This window comes from Alligator mississippiensis, chromosome 1 (assembly GCF_030867095.1).
Source record: "Alligator mississippiensis isolate rAllMis1 chromosome 1, rAllMis1, whole genome shotgun sequence".
In the NCBI taxonomy this organism is placed as follows: Eukaryota; Metazoa; Chordata; order Crocodylia; family Alligatoridae; genus Alligator; species Alligator mississippiensis.
Window position 1 is genome coordinate 165,581,435 of NC_081824.1, and position 20,433 is coordinate 165,601,867.

The window sequence follows — 20,433 nt, forward strand, 5'->3', positions numbered from 1 at the left end:
TGGAAAATTACAAAATGTATAACTCTTCCAATTGAGACATTTTTGGGAGTTTGAACCTCCCCCCAACTTTTATCATTGTATGAAAATGTCATAAAGACATGACCTAATATAGATTTCTGTTTTTAGAAATTTCACAAAATCTGGTACTATTTGCATGAAATAAACAATTTACTTTTGCTTTCTTAAAACGTGATATGTATTTAATTGAATATAGACTTTTCTTTCAAGAACTATAATTTATTTTAGCAGCAGCATGTCAGTTAATGCAAGCTCAGTGATAGTACAGTTAAAGAGCACCTGGAATACTAAACTTTGGGGATAGATCGATAGATGAATTTAAATCAATGACTTGGCAGACGGTTGACTCATTTAAGTGGGAGGAGAGAGACTTCTGTCTTGCATGTTTGTTTCTAACTGGTCAGAAAAGGTGTGGAATGATATGCTATTTTGGGAGTCGGGAGCCCTGTGAGGCTATTTCAGGAAATGGGATGGAACAGACCTAAAAAATATTATCCTTAGAAGTATCTTTAGCAATTGTCAACTCATTTTGCATTTTAAATAAAATAACTAAATGTAGGGATCTCTTTGCTTTCCTGATGTGTAGCCTTAACTGAAGTGTGGTATGCATAAATGATTGACCAGATCTGAATTAACCTTCCACTACGTCTAAAAATAAAAACTATATATATTAGTGAATGGCAGACAATGATTCAGTAAGTGGGAAAATGTTTGGGAAGTTGGTGCAAAGTGCCAGGTTGTTTTTGTTTTTGTTTTTTTGTGTTTTTTTTTTAAATGAAGCATTACAGACACGGTGGACAATTATGGTACGAATTAACATTAAAATAAAAGATTGCTTCAGCCCTTGCACCCTGAAATATACCACTTGTCTTAGATCTCCAAATATTTCACTCAAAAGGGAGCAGATTTAATTGATTTATTTTGCATTATGAGATAGAAGGTATTGCCAGTTGGGAATAGTTCTTCTAGTCTTGCAAATCCTTTAGAAGGGTTCTATATAGGTGTGTGTGGGGGGGGGTGCTTGACTATTAAGTTTAATTCACTGAGGGTGGGATTAGAAACAAACTTGATGCTAGAAGGCCAAGCATCTTGGCTTTTCTTTATGTTCCCTTTATATGGGCAATTTAAGAGAAACGTCATACGTACCAAATGGAAATAGAGTGAAAAGGAATAAATGAACATTAAATGTAATACTGTCAGAACAAGAATCATTAGTCCCTCTGCAGCTTCCCAAAGATTCCTTTTGATGTGGAGTACTTTGTCCTGGACAGGTAACAGGAATAAGATCAAGTGACATAGCAGGACTACAAATACATGTATCATTTAAAAGGAGAGAGATCTACTTTTGCAGTGGAAACTTAGCTTTAACAACAGTGGATATTTTTATATTTGCGTTTACATTGGATGCTTCACTGATTATAAGTTGGTACTGTTGTTAAAACCCTTTGCTTTGCAGACTCTAGGTACATTGAGACCTACCTGCACAAGCCTTGCCATCATGTGTACCAGCATTTGACTGTCACCTGCCTTTGCAGAATCCTATAGCTGTACTTTAGAGCAGCTGTTGGTGGTTTTTCTGTGGTATATCCAGGGTATAAAACTCACCCTTCTTTGAATGTTGTCTCATTCCATCTCTGCATTTAAGAAGGGAAAAAAATGTACAGATTTCACCCCCAAGAAATTTTTGGAATGCTAGCTTTCCATCTCAGAATTTTTAAAGGGAATATCATACTTGTTAGATGTCAGAGGTTATACATATAGCTGTTTGAAAAATAAAATGCATCAATTTCCACTTTTATTATTTTGATATACATTTCTAAAGGAAAATAAATTTCAGAATGTAAAACTGAAATATTCTGCTCTAGATATACTTTTTCTCCCATTTTTTCTAAGCAGAATTTTATCAAAATCAGTATTTTCTAAGAGAAAGTTTTGATTTTTGCAAATAAGTTTTTTGGTTTTTTTTCTGCCCAAGTGATGTGTCACCAAAAAGTTGACAAGCTGTAGCTGTGGTATTTTCTTTATGTGTTGTACTCAGAGACATTTTTTCCTATTTTTTGCTATTGGAAGAATTGGTTCCTATATATCATATGACTTCATATAATACTTCATTTGAAAAAAATATTTAGTAACCATCATGCAATGATTTGTTTTAGAGTTGCCTCTCTAAAACAGTGACAACAGCATAATTCTTTCTCTTCCCTGGTTACTGATTTAACCTTTTCAGTTCTCTGCTCCTTCCCTGGCAGAATCAGAAAACCTCTCCAGTCCTGCCAACCCCCACAATTCCTCCAGACCTCACTAACCCCCCTGATCCCGCCAAACTCTCCCAGACCCCACCAACACCCCTGCTTGCCCCCCACAATTCCCCCCCCCATAGGTCCCCCGTCTCAACTTACCTTAGATAAGGTGGCCATAGTTAACTCGATCTAGCCTTCCTCTAACTATCCCAAATGTCTGTATGTACCCTAAAGGTTGGTGAACCAAGGTAACTGTAATATAATTAGACATTTAAAAAAGGTGTTTTTCAAAAAATTAACACTATAGAACATTAATATCGCATGCCATAAATGGGTTAAGAATTGGTAGTCTGACTGATCTTAAAAAACTATTGCTAATAGAGAGCCATTAGGGGTGTGCAAAATGGGCCGTATTTGATTCAGATTTGGATTTGGCCCGAATTGGTGGACAGTGATTCGATTCATTGATTCGGATCACCGTCCCGATTCGATTTGGCCGAATCCAAATATGAAGATTCGATACTGATTCAGAGAATCAGCAATTCTGCTATAGACGCAGTTTTAAATGTTTTTTTCTACATACTTCGAGGTACCAGGCACAGCTCATGAATGCTGCAGTGGTGTTGCGGATGAAGCATCCCATAGGAGCACAGTGGAGGGCCCCCCCACATGCTCAGTGGCAGACCCAGAAGTGGACTGGAGGTACTTTTGGTCGACTTCTGGGTCCACTACCAAGCACACGGGTACCCCCCACACCATCCTGGCTTGGAGATCGGCTGTGGGGGAACCTTGGGTGTCCCCCCAGACCCAGCAGGTTGGGGGGAGGGTCCCCTGTGTGTTCTGCGGCGGACCTGGACGTGGACCAGAAGTGCTTCTGGTCCACTTCCGGCTCTGCCTCTGAGCGTGCTGGGGACCCCCGCCACGCTTCTGTGGGATACTCCATCCGCCTCAGCATATCAGCATTCACAAGGTGCCTGGTACCTTGAGGTATGTCAAAAAATACCTCTTTTAATACCTCTTTTAATTACCTCTTTTAATTAATTTTAACATACCTTGAGGTATGTTAAAAAAACATTTAAAGCTGTGTCTGTGTCTGAATCATCAAATCTCTCCAAATCGATTTGGAGGGTTCCAATTCGATTTGGAGAGATTAAAGGGTCTCCCGATTTGATTCGGAGATTCAGCTGGCAAATCGGGCCGAATCTCCACTGAATCGAATCGGTGACCTAAGCTTCGCGCAGCCCTAGGAACCATAATGGAATGGGCTTAAGAGCACTTTTTAAATATGTGGAAGTAATTAATAAATCACTGCTGATTTTTAAAAAAAATGAAGATGACACAGAGATTGGAAAGATAAGTAATAATGAACAAATGTTCATTACACAAAGTACTTTTGAGTGTTTAAATTGATTTGTCATTCACACAAATGCTTTTAAATACAGCCAAATGCAATGCCATATATTTAAGAAAAAAGAATGCGGATCATACTTAAAAATGGTAGACTGTATCCTCAAAAGCAGTTTGTGAAAAAATCTTAAGAAAAGCAATATGAGCTTCTAGTGCAAAGGGCTATTGTGAACTTCAACTGTATTAATGGGCTTGGTAAGTAGGAGCATGGAGTTAATTTTAGCTCTGTGTTTAGCATTGGTGAGATAATCCTGCATCACAGGCCTTGTGTCATAAAAAGATGTAGAAAAATTAGAGAGGATGCAAAGAGGAGCCTCAAAAATATTTAAAGGCTGGAGAAAACATGAGGTGAAAAGGCTCAATCTGTTTAACTTGTGAAAAACAAAACCCAGTGTTGTCTTGATGAAGAAATACCTTCACAGAGAAGATAACCTGTAAAAAAAACAAAAAACAAAAACAAAAAAAAGCAGAATTTAATTTAGCAGAGAAACCTGTAACACAGCATAGATTTTTAACAGTGAGGGTGATGATTAACAAAGGCAAGTGGTGGATTCGATGTCTCTTGATATATTCAGATCAACAGTTAAGTTCTTTCCTGGCATGTACACTTAAGTTGGACACAAGTTACTGGGCTCAATAAAGGCGTAACTGAAATGCAGTGACTTTTGTTGTATGGGAGGTCAGACTAGATGATCAGTAGACCTTCTGGTTTTAAAACCTATGGCTGGGGTGCATCATTGCTTCTGATCCTTCAGCTGTTGTACTAGTCCAGTCCCCTCTCCTTTAATCTCTCTCCTCCTCCCCCTTTAATTCCTTCTCTCAAATTGTAGTCCCTTACTTATACTGCCTCTCACACAATTTAAACATATCAGTGGAAATTTATCTTAATTCAATCCACTTTATATTAAGGAACGTTGTTTTCTCCTTTCTCCAGCAGTTGAAGCAAACTAGAGTCACCGTGGTGCTGCTGGGTCAATACCCTAGCCCTTTATCTACTTAATAATAGCTCTTGCAGTTCCTGCACAAATATGCTGCTGATAGTGTAGCTGTAATTTTGGAGAAGGACATAAGCAGCTGGGTAGTACATTTCACTGTATCCCCAAAATACTAATATGCTCAATGAATTATTGTTTTTAAAAAAGGGGGAAAAGAAACAAAATGAGAACAAACACTCTGGTTTGGAAACAGGGCTCAGAAACTGCCAGTCATTGCCCATGCACTACATTCATGTCAAAAGCTGTAGATCTCATTCACACTGTATAATACTTTGTTGGTTCTACTAATATTAGCTCAATGGTTTACTAAAATCACATAGGTACAGAAAGTTACCAATATATGGGGATGGTCTATGGGCCTGATCCACTCCATATGGCAGTCCATGGACATGATCTTTGCACGGAGCCACATCATTTGTATATTTGTATTCAACTAAGAATCAGTGAATTTTGAAAATTAAGGAAGGAAGGGGCCACAACTAACATAGTTGCTAAACCTTATGGGTTTTTTTAATTTTAAAAGTGGCCCATGTAGATATATGGTATTGCTCCCCAGGCTTCTCTAGCCCTTAAAATTAGGGTGTCTAGAAAATCCTGAGATTTTGCAGGAATCTTTTAATGATTTTTTTTATTATTGGTCATATGTTTGGTCAGGAAGTGGGGTTGATGTTTTCAGACATAACTCATGTTAGGAAATAGACTTTAAAGATTTAAGACAGGGTTTCTCAAAGAGATGAGCAAGGAGCAGTATTTTTTCCACTCAATCTCAATAGTTTTAGATGAGACCAAATATCACTTTTATTCATATAATCAGAATCAAGCCAGAAATCTTCTATCTACTAATTATTTCCTATTCAAAATACCAAAGCAGCATAAGCTATTAAAGGTTATCCGACAGATTTTGTGCATGTGTGTGGGATGATAGAGTTTAGGTGACTTGCCTTGCATTTCTTGTATGTAGCTATATTATACATATAATTGTCTACTTGTGGGGTTTTTTTTCATTTTGTATTGTTACATTTTTTGGTTTTTTCGTGTTAAAAGAGAATATCTGTTTAAATGCAAAATAAAATTAGGATTGGTCTTTCAGTCCAAATATTGTTGACTTTGAACATTTGGGGACAGGGTACCAGAAACCATATTTTTGCTAATGGACAGCATTATTAAACTATATTTCAAAAGCACATATATGTGTAATGCTGGGCATCTTAAATGACTAATACAAATTAACCATCATCATATATTTTGTATATTCCATATTCCCAAGAAAAAACATTTTAGTTTAGGTTTTTGGGGTTTTTTAAAACTATTTTCCCTTTTTCCATCTATAAAGTCATGTTGTGGAGGGCCATATGTTGACTAAGTACTGGAAATTAAATTGATTAATGCAGCCACCCATAAACAGCTGGATTAGGAGAAAAACTAACATTAAACTAGAACAAATGCCAATGCTAAATTTTCTCTCAACTTTCTTGAGAACTGTTTTATAACTAAAAATGAAGTCAGGAACATACTGAAAACCCTGGTTCTCTCCAAATCTTACCGATTATAGACAGACAAGTTTTTTTTATTTCGAAATAAGCTGGTCACTGTGTGTGCAAAGATTCAAGGAGGCGCATATTAACTTCTGAAGAGCCGTATGTGGCTCTGGAGCCTCAGGTTGGCCACCCCTGCTTTAGAAGGATATCAGAAACTTTACAAAATTTCTGCAAAGTTGCAAAAATCAAACCAGCCATTTCTATTCTATGATCCAAACATTTTCATCAGTCATTTAAGGATATTTTTGTACTTCTGTTATCACAGTACATCAGTGATATTACTCCAGGATCCAAATTATTTCATTTGGGTTTGAAATATTTTAGGAGTGGAAGAGGGGCAGGCCAGATGGTTCACTCAGCCTTTTTGCTCTCATAAATATTTGAGTGTCATGCTTCCTAATTAATATTCTCTATATGTAACAGTAGAGGGAAAAGTACATTGTTATTTTATGTCATATTGAACAAGTAAAGTCCATTTTTAGGCATCATGTGTACCCTTTAAGCATGACACCCTCAGGCCACATACAAACATTCAGTTCCTACGGAGAGAATCCCTGCACTCCATGTAGAAATTAAGTGTGTAAAAGTGTTTGTTAAATTAATCTCGCAGTAAATATGCTTGATTCAAGAGAAAGATCTTACTAAGCAAGAAAGATCATGCCTGCTGGAGAGATTTTCTGTTAGGAACTAATGCCTGTTTGCTTCCCTTCCCCTCCACTCCTGGACTGGAAGGAGTCAAGTGGCAGGAAAATACTCCTTATGTCTTCCTGAGACCAGGATCACACCAATCTGGAAAAGGTACAAAAAACAGCTGCAACTCGAGTCCTCCCAGGTGCCGGAGAAGTTTGGGATGGTAGTGAACTTTCCCCAGCCAAATGCTTAGTAGCAGAATGCCTTTGCCTCACTGTGCGCTGCTCTGGATCAGTCTTTCTCAACTAATGGTATGCATACCCCTATGGGTACACAAGACATGGGCAATGGGTATGAGGGTGCTGTGTTTTGGTCTTTGCCTGCTCAGGCGGAAGTTCCAGCTGCTGCCCCTCCTGCCGTGTCCGGTGCGCCGGGGCTTTCACTCCCCAGTGTCAGTGTGCCAGGGGATAGGGAAGGAGGCCCCACGCAGGCTGCTTTTCCCTTGGCCGTGGTGGAAAAAATGGGACTCAGCTCACGACACCAAACCGGAAGTCCCACCCTGAGACTTCTGGTTTCACTTTTGCCGCACTGATTGGCAAGGGGTATGTAAGGTACCAAAGGTTGAGAACCACTGCTCTAGATCAGCTCAAAGCAGAGTGGAACAAGATAGGTTGCCATGCCACAGTGCCAAGGCTCAGGGAACCTTGTCACTACAGTAAAATGCCTCTGCACTGCTTTGAACTGACCTGGAGTTGTACAAGGTGAGGCAGACTGGTATACATGTTTCAAAATGGTACACATTTAAAAGTTAAAATATTATTGTATCAAACTTCATCCTTTTTTTTAACAACAAATAGCCAGAGGTCCTTTCTGTTCACTGTAATAACATTAGCTTCTCATTCATCTAGTATAAAATACTGTTTCAAATAGGTATATTATATTTAGATAGAATATATTTTTATAGATATTATGCTGCATTATACCTTTAATGTCAGTATCATTTTGCTGTATTTTTCTGATAAGCTACAAAATCCAACTGGAAGGAATCTTCCTTTAATGAAGTGAAAGTTTCTAGAAAGAAGTAGATGTATGTCCTTTAAATATTTTCCTCATTATAAACTAGAAAAAAGTAGTTTAAATAAATGGGGCATGCCTTCCTTTCGCAGTAATTCGCTACATTAAAGATATAAAAATGAATATACTACTTAAATTCCATTGCCTATTTCAGAAAGTCAGAGTTTGTATCATCAGTTGAATAACCATGTTTCATGAGATTGATAAAAGTATTTATTTATTCATTTGGAATGCTAAGTCTAAGGTGAATTTAAAACCAGTTCTTCTTTCTTAGAAAGATGAACTCGCAGAGTCTTGCTCAGATTATTTTCTGGGTTACTTATCTTAATTTTTAAAATAAAATGAATGCCTTAATTCTAGGGAGACAGCGTTCTTTGGGTAAATATTTAGGGAAATACTTTTTTATTTTTTTTACAGCATATAAGCTACTAAAGCTATATGAACAATAAGTTAACATTTTACAGAGGATGCAGGTATTCATACAACCTTTAGTATTTGACATCAAATCTTTAGGATTTGTCAGCAGTGCCTTTCTAACTCAAGAGAGAAAATAGGGATATCATGGATGATTTTTTAAAGGGCACAGTTTTATCACATCTTTGTTATATTTTTTTCTCAGTGTTTTTCAAAAAGGATTGTTTTCACAGTAAATCTATGGTGGTGATCTTTTCCCCCAGTTGCCTGGCATATAAAGGGAGATAGATCATGAATGACTCTCTTGATAACCTGAATTGAAATCCCTACCTATTAATGACCACGTTTGTATAATGTTAGTCACTCAATTCTTAGCTACGCAGGCTTGTGGAGGATGAATATGGATGTTCAGGACTTTGGTAGGCTTTTTAAGATGTCATTAATATACAATTTTTGACTAAGCATAAAATATTTGAAATGTCACCAAATGGCTATTTCATTTCTATTTAAATCTAGTATTTGGAGTGTTCTTTAAGTCTACTTTTAGAAATGTACTAGTAGTATCTAGTAATAACTGCTAACACTGTAGTAATATTTGAGTGTTTTATTTTGAAAAAAATTCATGGGAATTCTAGACCTATCATTGATCACCTGCTGTAGTTTTCTATTGTCGTCTTGTGAAGCTTTGTTCCATTATTTTCCTTATTTTCCTTTTAGACAATGATTAAACAGTTCTCGTCATTGGGTGAATTACTAAAAGTGATATTTAATTCCTTGATAGATGACCATCTAAAGAGAGTTTTCATTTGTATGAGGTTCAGATTTCATATTAATTAATAAGAGGGAGCTCATAAAGCCAGAAGTGAATGAAGTAAAGGAAACAGATGCTTGTAATATAGTTATATTATTTTGTATAGCATTATCTATTATGTCCTTACACAGTGTTTTTCTTCAGTTCTGAAATGTGAGTTTTTCTGTCACACTGTCTGAATAGTTGAGAAAGTCAAAACTCACATAGAAATTCCTGAATGACACCATATTATAAAGTCAAGGTTCTTGGGGAAAGTAATCCTATTATTTAAATTATCCTACAAAAAGTCTTTTTTATTGCAAATGTTAGTTTTACTACTTCCTTACTTAGCAAAAATAAAGGAAGCAATTTTTGCTATATGTATCATTATCCTTTATTATCCTATAGTTAAATGTTCCATAGCTGAGTCTATTCTAAGTATAGGAAATTTTACAAGTGATGTTTATAAAACCATATGCCAGGGTGGTAGTAAATATCAATTTGTTATATCACACCAAATGGATCCATATTTTTATTCAGTTTCATTTGGTGTGCTGCTACCTTTATGATTGGGTTATTAGCTAGGTACATGATGATTTTTATTTCTTTGCAATTTATCTTTTATACATTTAAAGTTGGAACCCCCCCCTGATAAGTTACTGTTAAAAACTGCCAAAACTATAAGCAATTAAAAAGCATCCTGAATGAATGAGTGGACAATTATGATTTTTTTCTCCCAAATTTTAAGGTTTTTTTTCCCATATTCCTCTTTCCCTTCCTACCTTTTTTACTTTTTCTGGTAGAAATATTTTTAATGGAAGGAAGAAGAAAGGGAAAGAAAAACCCAAAAGGAAAAAAATATCAGTTTTTAGGAGGGAAAATGTTGTGTCTTTCAGAAATCTTTTAATGAAAAATGTAATCAACTTCAGTTAAAAGGCAGTCACCTTCAGAAATCTACAAAAGAGATGGCCAGAACTGCATGAAAAGGTTCCAGAAAGTAGTCAAACTTGACTGTTCATCCAAATTGCTTTTAGATCTGTCTCTGTCGCTTTTTGCCCCTTAAATTCTCAGGGAACTCTTGCTTCCTAGTCAATTTTCTAGAACTTCTAAGAAAAGATTATATTAACTTAGTTAACTGGCAGAAAGATGACCTAGAGCTTTTTTTTCCCCCTCCAAGTATTTCATTGTTCACAAATGAGTTGGGGAGGCTACACTCCATCTTGTCTCTGGCTCAAAAGGGAAAGTATTGCATTCCGTTTTGCAACAAGGAAAGTTCTTATCCTTAGCACCATTTCAAGCATGTATGTAACTTGATATTCACATTTACCTAATTTATTGTTGACTCTCCCACATTGTCTTTAGGGGTTCCCATTTTTAGTTCTTCTCTGGCCTCTCTATCTTCCACAGTCTTCACCAGGGTTCTGGTATCCTTGATAGTGATTCTTCACTGGGCAGATGCACGCACACATGCACCTTGCTGATATTCAGGCCAGCTTAATGAGTTTTCTAGTAGGGTCTTGGTACCAGATTCTAGACTACTAAATCAGTTAAGGGAGAATCTCTGTGGCATCTCTTCAGCAGCTTTTGCACATAACCGTGCTTCTTAATATAAGTCTAGCCAAGGTTGCCTTTCACTGGACATATGTCATTAACTTCAGTATTATCTTTTTTATCTGTACCAGTCCAGTCCATTCTGTGCCAGTGGTTTCCAAAGCCAGCTTCATGTGTTCTTTCTGATTTTCTTTTCCTTCCTTCCAGGTGGCAGGCCCTGATACTTATACAACAGAGGTAGTTCACCTCCCTCCCTTCACACACCCATCTCCTTTTATTCAGGGACTGTGTTTGGATGAGACTACCCAACTCAATTGTTAGAGAACATACCATTCTTTCTTCCTTTTTACTCTGTGTTTTTGATCTCATAAGAGAAAAAAACATTTGCATAGCTCTTGTTACTCAAGATTGCTTGGTTCTCAATGTCTATGCCCCTTTTAATGAAAATAGTGAGTATGGCATATGTGTATAAAGGCAAGAAAGTGTATAAATTCCATTCCTCCTGTTGCTGTCATGCCAGTAACTTGTACAATGACCCTTTCCTATACCTTAAGAACAATTTATGTACCAGGAAAAAAGCAGTCCGTAGGTGGACTGGGTTAACCTCCAGGCCCTTGCCCAGGGGATTATAATTTAAACTGCTGAGGTTCTTCATAGAAAAGCATTTGGGAGTTGAGTGCCTTCACAATAGACTAGTTTGCCACAACCAGTTTTACCAAACTTCCGCAATTTTGTTCCCAAAGTAATAAGCCAAGGAAGAATAGGCTTCTGCACAGCTAAAGCTATGTAGGACTAGAGTGCAAAATGGGGATACCACTTCCACTTATTCCTCTTCTCCAAAGGGCACTTAAAAAAATCCATCAAGATAAAACAGTGGTAAGTTTGCTGCCTTTTTTGATTGCCTCTTCATCCTAGGGTTTCCAACCATTGTGGTCCTGGCAGAGAGACGGCTGTCTATCACCCCAAGATTTCCTAAGGTTTCTTTCCACTCCTAACACACCCCTTTTTCATTGCTAACATTATGGAAGGTGCTTAGATAACTTTCTCAGCAGGCCTATCTGGGGAGATTGAAGATTGTTTAAAAGTCTGCTTTAAAACTTTCCACCTTAACACTCCTATATAGCAAATTTATTTCACACCAACAGCAGTAGGTTTGTATATTTTTTCCTTCTGCTTAAAAAGAAATATGGAATTTCAAGAAATTAAGATTCAGCATGCTCCAGCTATAAATAACTACTTGTTCTACAGTCTGTGCACCCACTCGATGCACAACCATTTATTCCTTTTCCTATATTTTAAATGTTTTTTATATTTTTTTTTATTGTGGCAAATCACCTTACTTTAATTAGTTACTCCTTAGTGAAATCTCTTCCTTGTTCTTCAAGTGTTTATGGGCCTACTCTTTGAACAATTGATGAAGAAGAGGATGCCACTCATAATGGTTTAATATACTGTTGGAACGCACATGTATGTTATACTGGATGGGCCAAAACATACATAAAATAAACTAGACATCTCTCTCTATGAAGCTGCTTACTCTGAAGTGTATTCTAATGGCAGCAACTTTAAGCCAGGAGACTTGGAAACCAGCTTCCTAGGTTTCTTATTCTTCTGTTTTGCAGTTTTCTCTGGATGGGTTAAAACTATACTGTCCTCCAGAGTCTAGTCCTAAAGTGAATAGAGAATTTCAGATCAATGAGCAATATATTTCTACCCCTATCCTAATCCAGTCATCTCTCTAGACAAACAACCAGTTCTTTGGAAATAATTGTTTTGAATTTTTATTTGCTTTTTGTTCTTGACATTGAGAAAATGTTATTTTCTGTTTTTATTGCTACCCCAAGGCTCTCTTTGCTAGATGGATTCAGGAGCATACTTGTCTAGCCTGTTATGGCCGAACAAGACTTGTCCCCTGATTGTCAGAACTCATTCCTCTGGAAATATCTCTCTTTCCTGGAGCGTAAGGGCTAAGTAATCTATTGTAAAATATGTAAAACTGCCCACACACTTTACTTAAAAACTACAAGCTGGACCTTCTTCCTGTTAAGAGTGTCTCCTTTGGCTAAAGATGTTAAAGTAGCAAGTTATGATAAGCCTTTCCAGAGGGGTGCTGCTTGTTACATCTGCCACTTGTCCCTGCTGTCTTTCCATAGGATGGGAGAAGAGGAACAAGGGAAAATTACTCCCTGGTAATTCTCTTTGTCAAAGTCCTCTCATTTCCCAGTCTGCCCTCCTGAGTGTTATCTTGGCATTTCTATTCCTTATATATTTTCTATCTTCATTTTCTGTATTTAACTGAAAGAGGGGAGGGACTGACTTGGACCGTTTATAGGGAGCTCGCTATCATACATCCTTTGCTCTCTTGCTTCTAGGTAGGGGGAGCCATAATGCCAATTGTCCCTACTGTCTTTCTGTAGTGTCAGAGGAAAGGACTACAACAAAGAGAATTACTGGTGAGTAATTTCCCCTTACCTGTATTTACAAATAAAAAATTGAGACAGTGAGAAGCTAACTGACCTTCTAGAGTTAGTGCAATCAGTCAGTGGTGAATAAAATCAAGGTCTTTCATCTTCCAGTTCTTTGCTCATTACCATAGACCATGGCTCTTTTATTCTGTGCACAATATTTGTCCATACCATGTGTAAACCAAACAGTACTCTTACAATTTATACTGTATCATTAAATAAATCATAATAAAATACGTTAATAGGGCATTTGATCATTCAGCTTTATTTCTGCATATTTAACTGTCTGTAGATTTAACTTCTTAAATGTAATATTTATGTAGCTTTCTGCAAGAATTTCTTTGCCTTTCAGTAGCAGATGTAGATTTTTGTGGCATTATATGCTGTATGGTAGTACAGAATATTTTTAAAAATCTTTTGAGATGGCTCACCTTCACTGCACTGTTCTTGTTAATTTTATCTGAGAGATGTGTTCTCCAGTGGAGAACTTAACAAAAATCACTAAGCAGGGGAAGGGATGAAAGGGATAACTTTTAAATACCTATCTGCTAGGACTCGTTTTTCGAATCTTTTATTGCATCCTGATGTTGGGTGTGGTATCTCTCAGGGATAGTGAGAGATAAGGGGTAGTAGGAAAGCCATCTTCCTGTTCTTTGTGGAAGCTTACTGACCAAAAGAGTCTGAGAATCTCTCTGGGCCTAATGATTCTGTCTAAATAGGTTGATTTGGGGTGCTCATGATAATGCCTCTTTTGAAGCATATAGTAAACACAGCTAGATATATAGTACTCATTTACTTTACATAATAAAAATAAAATAAATAATAAAATATGGTTCCTATTTATTTTAGCTTTGAAGTTCATATTTATTCACAGGGTGGTAAGTGAATTCTCCAATTTTTCAAGGAACTTAAATCTACATACTAAGGAAAAATTGTGTACCTGTTCCATGAATCTGTTTAGCTGTAATAAGCACTGAGCTCTCCTTGTTCATTTTGTCTTGTATTGTATTGTGGCTGCTTATTCCTTTACTATGTTGTCTCTTAAGGCCAGGAACTGCTAAATGTAAATTTCTGTCCAGCTTAATATATGTTCATAGTGCTGTAGAAACAGCAATAATAATGTCTCTATACTTCATGAGTTTCAAAGAAAGAGACTTCCCTTTCCTCTGGTCATTGGTTTGTTTGTTTGGCTGGTTCATTTTTAAGAGCAAGAAAATTGAGAGGAACACTGCCTTCCTTTTATCTGAGCTGTACTTTCTGGTTCTAGAGACTGATCTGAAAAACTTTCATATTGTGAAAAAGCCTCTGCTAATGTTAGTGATCATATTCTACCCTCTTCAAATCCCTGAAAAACTGTTAACATGGCTTTGTGTAATATACATTCTCTGTGCCTTAAAACTATGTCATAGGAAGTGGTGAGGCTGCACCCACCATTTTGTTTCTGTGGTTTTTCATGGACTCAAGTTAGATAGAATAGGATTGCACTTAGATAGCAAAGTGCCATTTAGACATCTGTTAGGTGGAATAGGATCTGGCCATTACAGTCCAGTTCTCTGTTGCCTTGCATTATATATAGTCACCAGTGGAAAATGGATGTCAAGCACTACCAACTCAAAATGGTAATTTTATACTTATTTTGCTTGGGTGTAAATGACTGCCCAAGGTGTCAAAACAGTAGAATATTTTATTATTTTTCTTTCTGTCTCCCTATATAGCCCAATTCAGATAGAGGTACAATGATACATTAGTCTGATATCGGATCAACACATATAAAGTAAATTGACTGTATTGGAAATTGGCTTTTTTGCCTGATGTGGCCAATAATTTGGCTGATAAATGCCCAGTGCTTGCATGCAGCCGCAGCGCAGCACATAGGCAGCGAGGAGCACAGCCCAGAAGCTTGGAGAGCTGCTTCCAGCTGGTAAATCTGTGGTGGAAGAGGAAGGAAGAAAGAAGGGGTGTGGGGGGGGCAGATTGAGGCCCCCATGGTGAGGGAGGGAGTGGGGCTGGGGCAGGCACTGCACATCCCAGCCATGGTGGAGCATGGGACAGAGCTGTGGCTTGTCCAGGGGGTGTGGGAAGGGTGAGGCAGCTCCTGTCACTGCACACACCCCAGGAGGGCATGGGACCCTGTACACCCAGATCTGTGTGTGGGGTGAGAGCAGGCTGCTGCTGTGGCCTGGGGCTGCACTGGGCTCTTCCTGGTGGGGCTGGGCCAGGCTGCACTCAGGGTGGGTGGCAGGGGTGTGTGGGGGGGTGCTGTGGCAAATTTTGGGGTGGCTGCAGCCCCCACATAGCACCCCCTCCCACTGCTGCCATTGCCTGCCCTGAGTGCAGTCCAGCCCAGCCCCCCCTTACCCTCCACCAGAAAGAGCCCGGCGCAGCCATGGTCCCAGCCCGCAGCGGCAGTCTGCCCTGCCCTGTGCACAGAGCTGGGGGCACATGCCTCCTATGCCCTCCCAGGGTGCACGCAGAAGTGGGAGCGCCCCCCCCCCCCGATGAGCTGTGGCTCCATCCCATGTCCCACCCCACTCCAGCTGGGCAGCACCTGCCCCAGCCAAACTCCCTCCCTCACCGCAGTGGCCTTGATCTGCTTCCCCGCCCCGCCCCTTCCATCACAAGAGACTTACCAGCCAGACACTACTCTTCAAGCTGCCAGGCTGTGTATTGGAAAGCTGATCAGTATCGGCTGATATGCCTCCTTAAAAATTGGCTATGAGCCCCAAAAATCTGTGTTGGTGCATCCCTAAATTCAGACCAATTTGGGAATAAAGAAGTGAGACAGTATTTTAGCTGTGGATACTGCTGTAAGTTTTTACTAATTTAGGCAGTTCTGAAACAACTTTGTGGGGAAGTCTCCCACAAACTAGAGATTTTTTTTGTGCATGCTGCTTTCTGAACCTGTCCCTAAGTGTTTATTGCTCAAAAATGTTGGTATAGCAGATCGGAATACTTCCATCCATCCCCCTCTGTTTCCATGACCACTTAGCACTTAATCCTACAGCAGAAGAGTTTAGAGAGTTACTTACCAAACAGTTGATTTTTTTAACTTGTGTTCACTGTGTTAATAAAAAGTGATTCTAAAATATTCATATAACAATAACTCTTTGGGCCCGGTTTACTATTTCACCTTGCCTGTGCTTTCCCCTCATATGTGGCTTAATTTATTTATGTGGTTTTCCCTTCCTTTTCTCTGGTTTCAGATGCGAGTGTCTCTCTGGTCTATGTGGTTTCCCCATGTGCGAGGCAGGCTCCATTCCTCAAATAGTCTCACGTGGAGATGGAACACCTGGCAAGTGCTGTGATGTCTTTGAATGTGTCAATGGTATGTAAAGTTTCTATTGTACATGGAAAGGATGATTTTATATATCAGTGGGAGATGTAGGTATTTAATTGTTTTTAGTGCACTATCAAGATTTTAGGACATTTTAATTTTTTTGTCAGGGACTGTTCAAAATAAATCAAGTAGCAAGCTATTATATATGGACAACTTAGCTTTAGAAAGAAGGTCAGTTTCTTAAACCTCTCAACATTGTTTTTCCACATTTGAGTTACATTTTCCTCTAAAACTACAAATAAAGTTTAATCTCTCGTTTACTAATATCAAATAATCTGCATTATTAAGTACTATAGTTTTATGTTACTTGCAGTCCGAGGTCTTACAAGATGATTCTAAAAACAAGTTTATACTTTCAGTAATTCAAATTAGCGTTAATGAACATTGCTAAAGTAATTATTGTTATGAGTTTAAAACCTTTGGAATATACGAGTCAAGGGCAATATAGATTTGTTCTCATGCTTCTTTTAAAATTACAAGTGTTTTAAAAAAAAAATACAATTTGAATCCTTAAACATATTATATGTGTCTATTTCAGGGCTACTGTAAGGGCCTTGTTACACACTGCACTTCTAGTTAGTCCTAGTTTGAGTTTAGAGCAGTCGCACCTTAAGGCTAGAAACCTTTTCTGCATGTCCCCCCACCTTCACACCTCTCACTTGCCACTCTAGGGCTGGCAAGCGGGGGCTGGACTAGGGGCTATAGCTGTAAGTTGCAACTAGAGAACTGGTGAGCCAGGGCAGGCTTCTATCCCTGCTGTAAGTGCGGGGGGGAGGGTGTTGCAGAGCAGGGTTGGGGAGGCAGGAACATGAAGCCAGGAGGCAGAAAGTTAATGGAATGCGGGTGGGCAATGCAATGGCAAGGAAATGGGGGTGGGGGAAGTGCAGTAAAATAAAGGCAGTCAGCCCCTGAAGGAAGTCAGCCACCCCTGAGCCATCCATGCCCTGCAACCTGGCTTGCTGGCATGTGCTCTGTGGATTGTTTGCACGTGAGTGAGAAGGTCACAACCCCTGGGTGGGAGGGAGAGTTGGGTTGGTGCTGTAATTGCCCTGTAGGCAGTAGAATACAGGGGTAGAAAATTTGTCTACACAGAACAGAAGGGGAGGGGAAGGGAGGGGAGGGGAGGGGAGGGACACGACATCCTGGCATGCTAGAGGACTGCAACTTGGGTGGCTCATCTGTGGGAAGTGACCACACATTAATGGAACAGATGCTGGGTAACACAGATCAGAGATGAGCCTGTCCTGGAGTGGCGAAACTTTAAACTATCTAAAGTATGCTTAAAACTAGTTTCAGGTGTTAATGTGTGGATAATCCAAGGATTAAGAGTTCCAGGAGCCACTTAAAATTAGTGTAACAAGGCCCTAAGAAGGCGGGTTAAGAAGAAGATAAGACACTTCTCAGTTGGTGTAGGGCTTTGGAATGGTAGGGTTTTTCAGGGAGAAACAAGACGAGGTGCCTCTCAAATGTGCTTTGGGGGCATGTGATGACATAGTGGTGCCTCTTAAAGTACTTTGTCTTTGTGGGGGGTGCTGCAGGTTTGGCACATTTTGGGGCCAGCCCTTACTTCGGTATTTTTTTACCATGTGTGCATACCATAGAAAATGCTTTTATAGTTTCATATTACGTTACAAAATGCATAATTAAAACTGCAGATGTAATACTTGGTGCACAGTTTGTTTTTTTATAATAATAGGGGGTATATATGATCTTCTCTTAAGTTAAAAAGAATTTATATCAGAAAGAGACTGATGGTGCTTAAATTCTCTAAGTATTTCTTCAGATTATTGGGGGTACGGTTCTATATTCTATAGAGTTAATTTTAATGTACCCAGTGTTGCCTCATAGTTTGTTGCACCAAACTAGTGTTTATCTATCTTCCAGTTCCGAATTCCTGTCATTTTTTTAAAACAACAGTGTGTTACAGTTGACATTTTTAGTACTTGATTTAATCATACAGCATATCCTCTCAACACAGTAATTCAGTATTCACTTTAACACTTAGATAACGAAGAAATAATAAGCATGTTTCAGATCTGAAGCTTTTGTTGGTGTAACTTAGACTCCTTTATCCAAAATCAGACTTCCTAACAGTCTGATTCCCTTAGCCCAGGGGTGCCAAACGAGTGTTAGCTGGCCTGCAGGGCTCTTAGAATGGCTGGGAATTTGGGGACCGGCTAAGCAATGGGTTCACTAACCCCTTGTGGCTCCCTGATGTTGCTTATACCAGCATTTCTCAACCCATGGATCATGCCCCAAAAGTGGGTCACAAGAATATATGAAAGGGTCGCAAACAAACTTTAAAAATGGATTCTCCTTTAAATGAGAAAAATGTGAGAAACTGGGTTTTCCCTTGCAGACTGGCAGAGTTCTGGGCTGGTTTGGGCTGCCCATGCCCCGCCTCCACCCCCCTGTCCACACACCCACCCCCTGCCCTACCTACTGGGAGGCTGGGGCCTGGGGGTGGGGAGCAGCTGGTCGGGAGTGAGGGGCAATGGCAGGGCCAGGGGGCTGTTTTCTACTTAAACTCTTTACTGGGTCAGGAGTGTCCATCAATGTTTACAAATGGGTCCTGGTACAAAAAAAATTGAGAACCACTGACTTATACTACAGCTGTTTGTTTCATCGCCACCACCAGATCCATCCCCCAAGAAGCCCCATGGTCCATATCTGGAGTTTGACACTGCCTTAGCCTATCTGTAAATAATTTTCAAAGTGCAAGGGCATAGGTAGATATAACAATTGATATCAAAGGATACCAGTACAAAATTATATGATGCATCTGTTATATCTGCATAAATCTGTAGCTACATTCAGGTTCAAAGTTTGGATGATTTAACTCATTTGTATTGCTACAAGATTATACAGAATGCAGCACAGCACCTGATGCGTGCTCCTGAGCATCAGCTCCTTTTCTCTAGCTCCTTTTCCCTGTTTAAAGTGTTTGAATGTTTTTTCCATACCCTTAGCTGATGCAACATGCATACCATGGCGTTGAAAAATCAGTATTCTTATATTAGGTTACCTAAATTGGCAGATGTTTCAGCTTCATTGACTGACTGCTTTTGCTTTATTCTAATATGTACGCACTTCTATTTGACTTAACATGTGAAGCAAGATTTTCCCACGGTGCCATTTTTTAATAGCGTTGCACTGATACTGTACAGATACCTGTGAACTTAAAATTGTTCTAGTGCTACTTCACCTTTCATCATTGCCTTTCTGTTTACCTTAACACATTCAAAAGATTTGGCCCTGAGTAGGTCATTGAACTTTGATTTTTCACATACTAGGTTGCAGAAGATATAATTGACATCATTTACCTTCTCATTAGTCTTGAAACTGGATATGCATCACCATTTACTGCTATGTTTTGAAAATGAATCATACCCTTACTTAGGGTCATTCAGTTTTCCTATTGTTGAATTTATTTGACCACTCACATACTGTTTAATACTAATCACTTTTGATAAGCATGACCACTGAACGTTTATATAAAAAAATAAATTTAAAGTTGGAAAATTCCATTTACTGTGGGCTTTTATCCAAGATGAATCCCTCACAAACTTATGCCTGGAGAAAATGGCTGTAAGGCATTGGAAGTAGAGCTCAGTGATCTGGAGAATTGTTTTGATAAGAAGAAAAAAATAACTTTCACTTCTTAGCTGACATGTGGCCCATAACCATAAGGTAAAGGGAAAAGAGAGTGATTCTTCCATGACCAGAGACAATCAAACTGGAGATATCTAGGTAAATAAGAAAGAAAGAGAGAAGAGGCTGCCAGAAAGGAGATGAGGAAAAAAGTCCATGGCAGGGAGGGAGGAACATACTACATTACAAGTAATTCTTTTCAAGTAACTTGATTTCATTTATTGATGAGACTATCAGTTTAGTCAATAGTTACCCATGCAGATATAATAAACTTAGGTTTTTTAAGGCATCTGACTTAGTATTGTTTGACATTTTGATTTAAA

At 38.8% G+C, this 20,433-nt stretch overlaps 1 protein-coding gene across 1 annotated transcript in view; it reads left to right on the forward strand.

The window, feature by feature from the left end:
• The window catches only part of CRIM1 (cysteine rich transmembrane BMP regulator 1), a 379,726-nt gene that overhangs the window by 177,856 nt on the left and 181,437 nt on the right, over positions 1-20,433 (forward strand). The window contains exon 5 of the mRNA XM_006265483.4: positions 16,326-16,447. Within this exon, the coding sequence (XP_006265545.1) occupies positions 16,326-16,447 (122 nt within the window). The remainder of the gene's footprint in view (positions 1-16,325; positions 16,448-20,433) is intronic.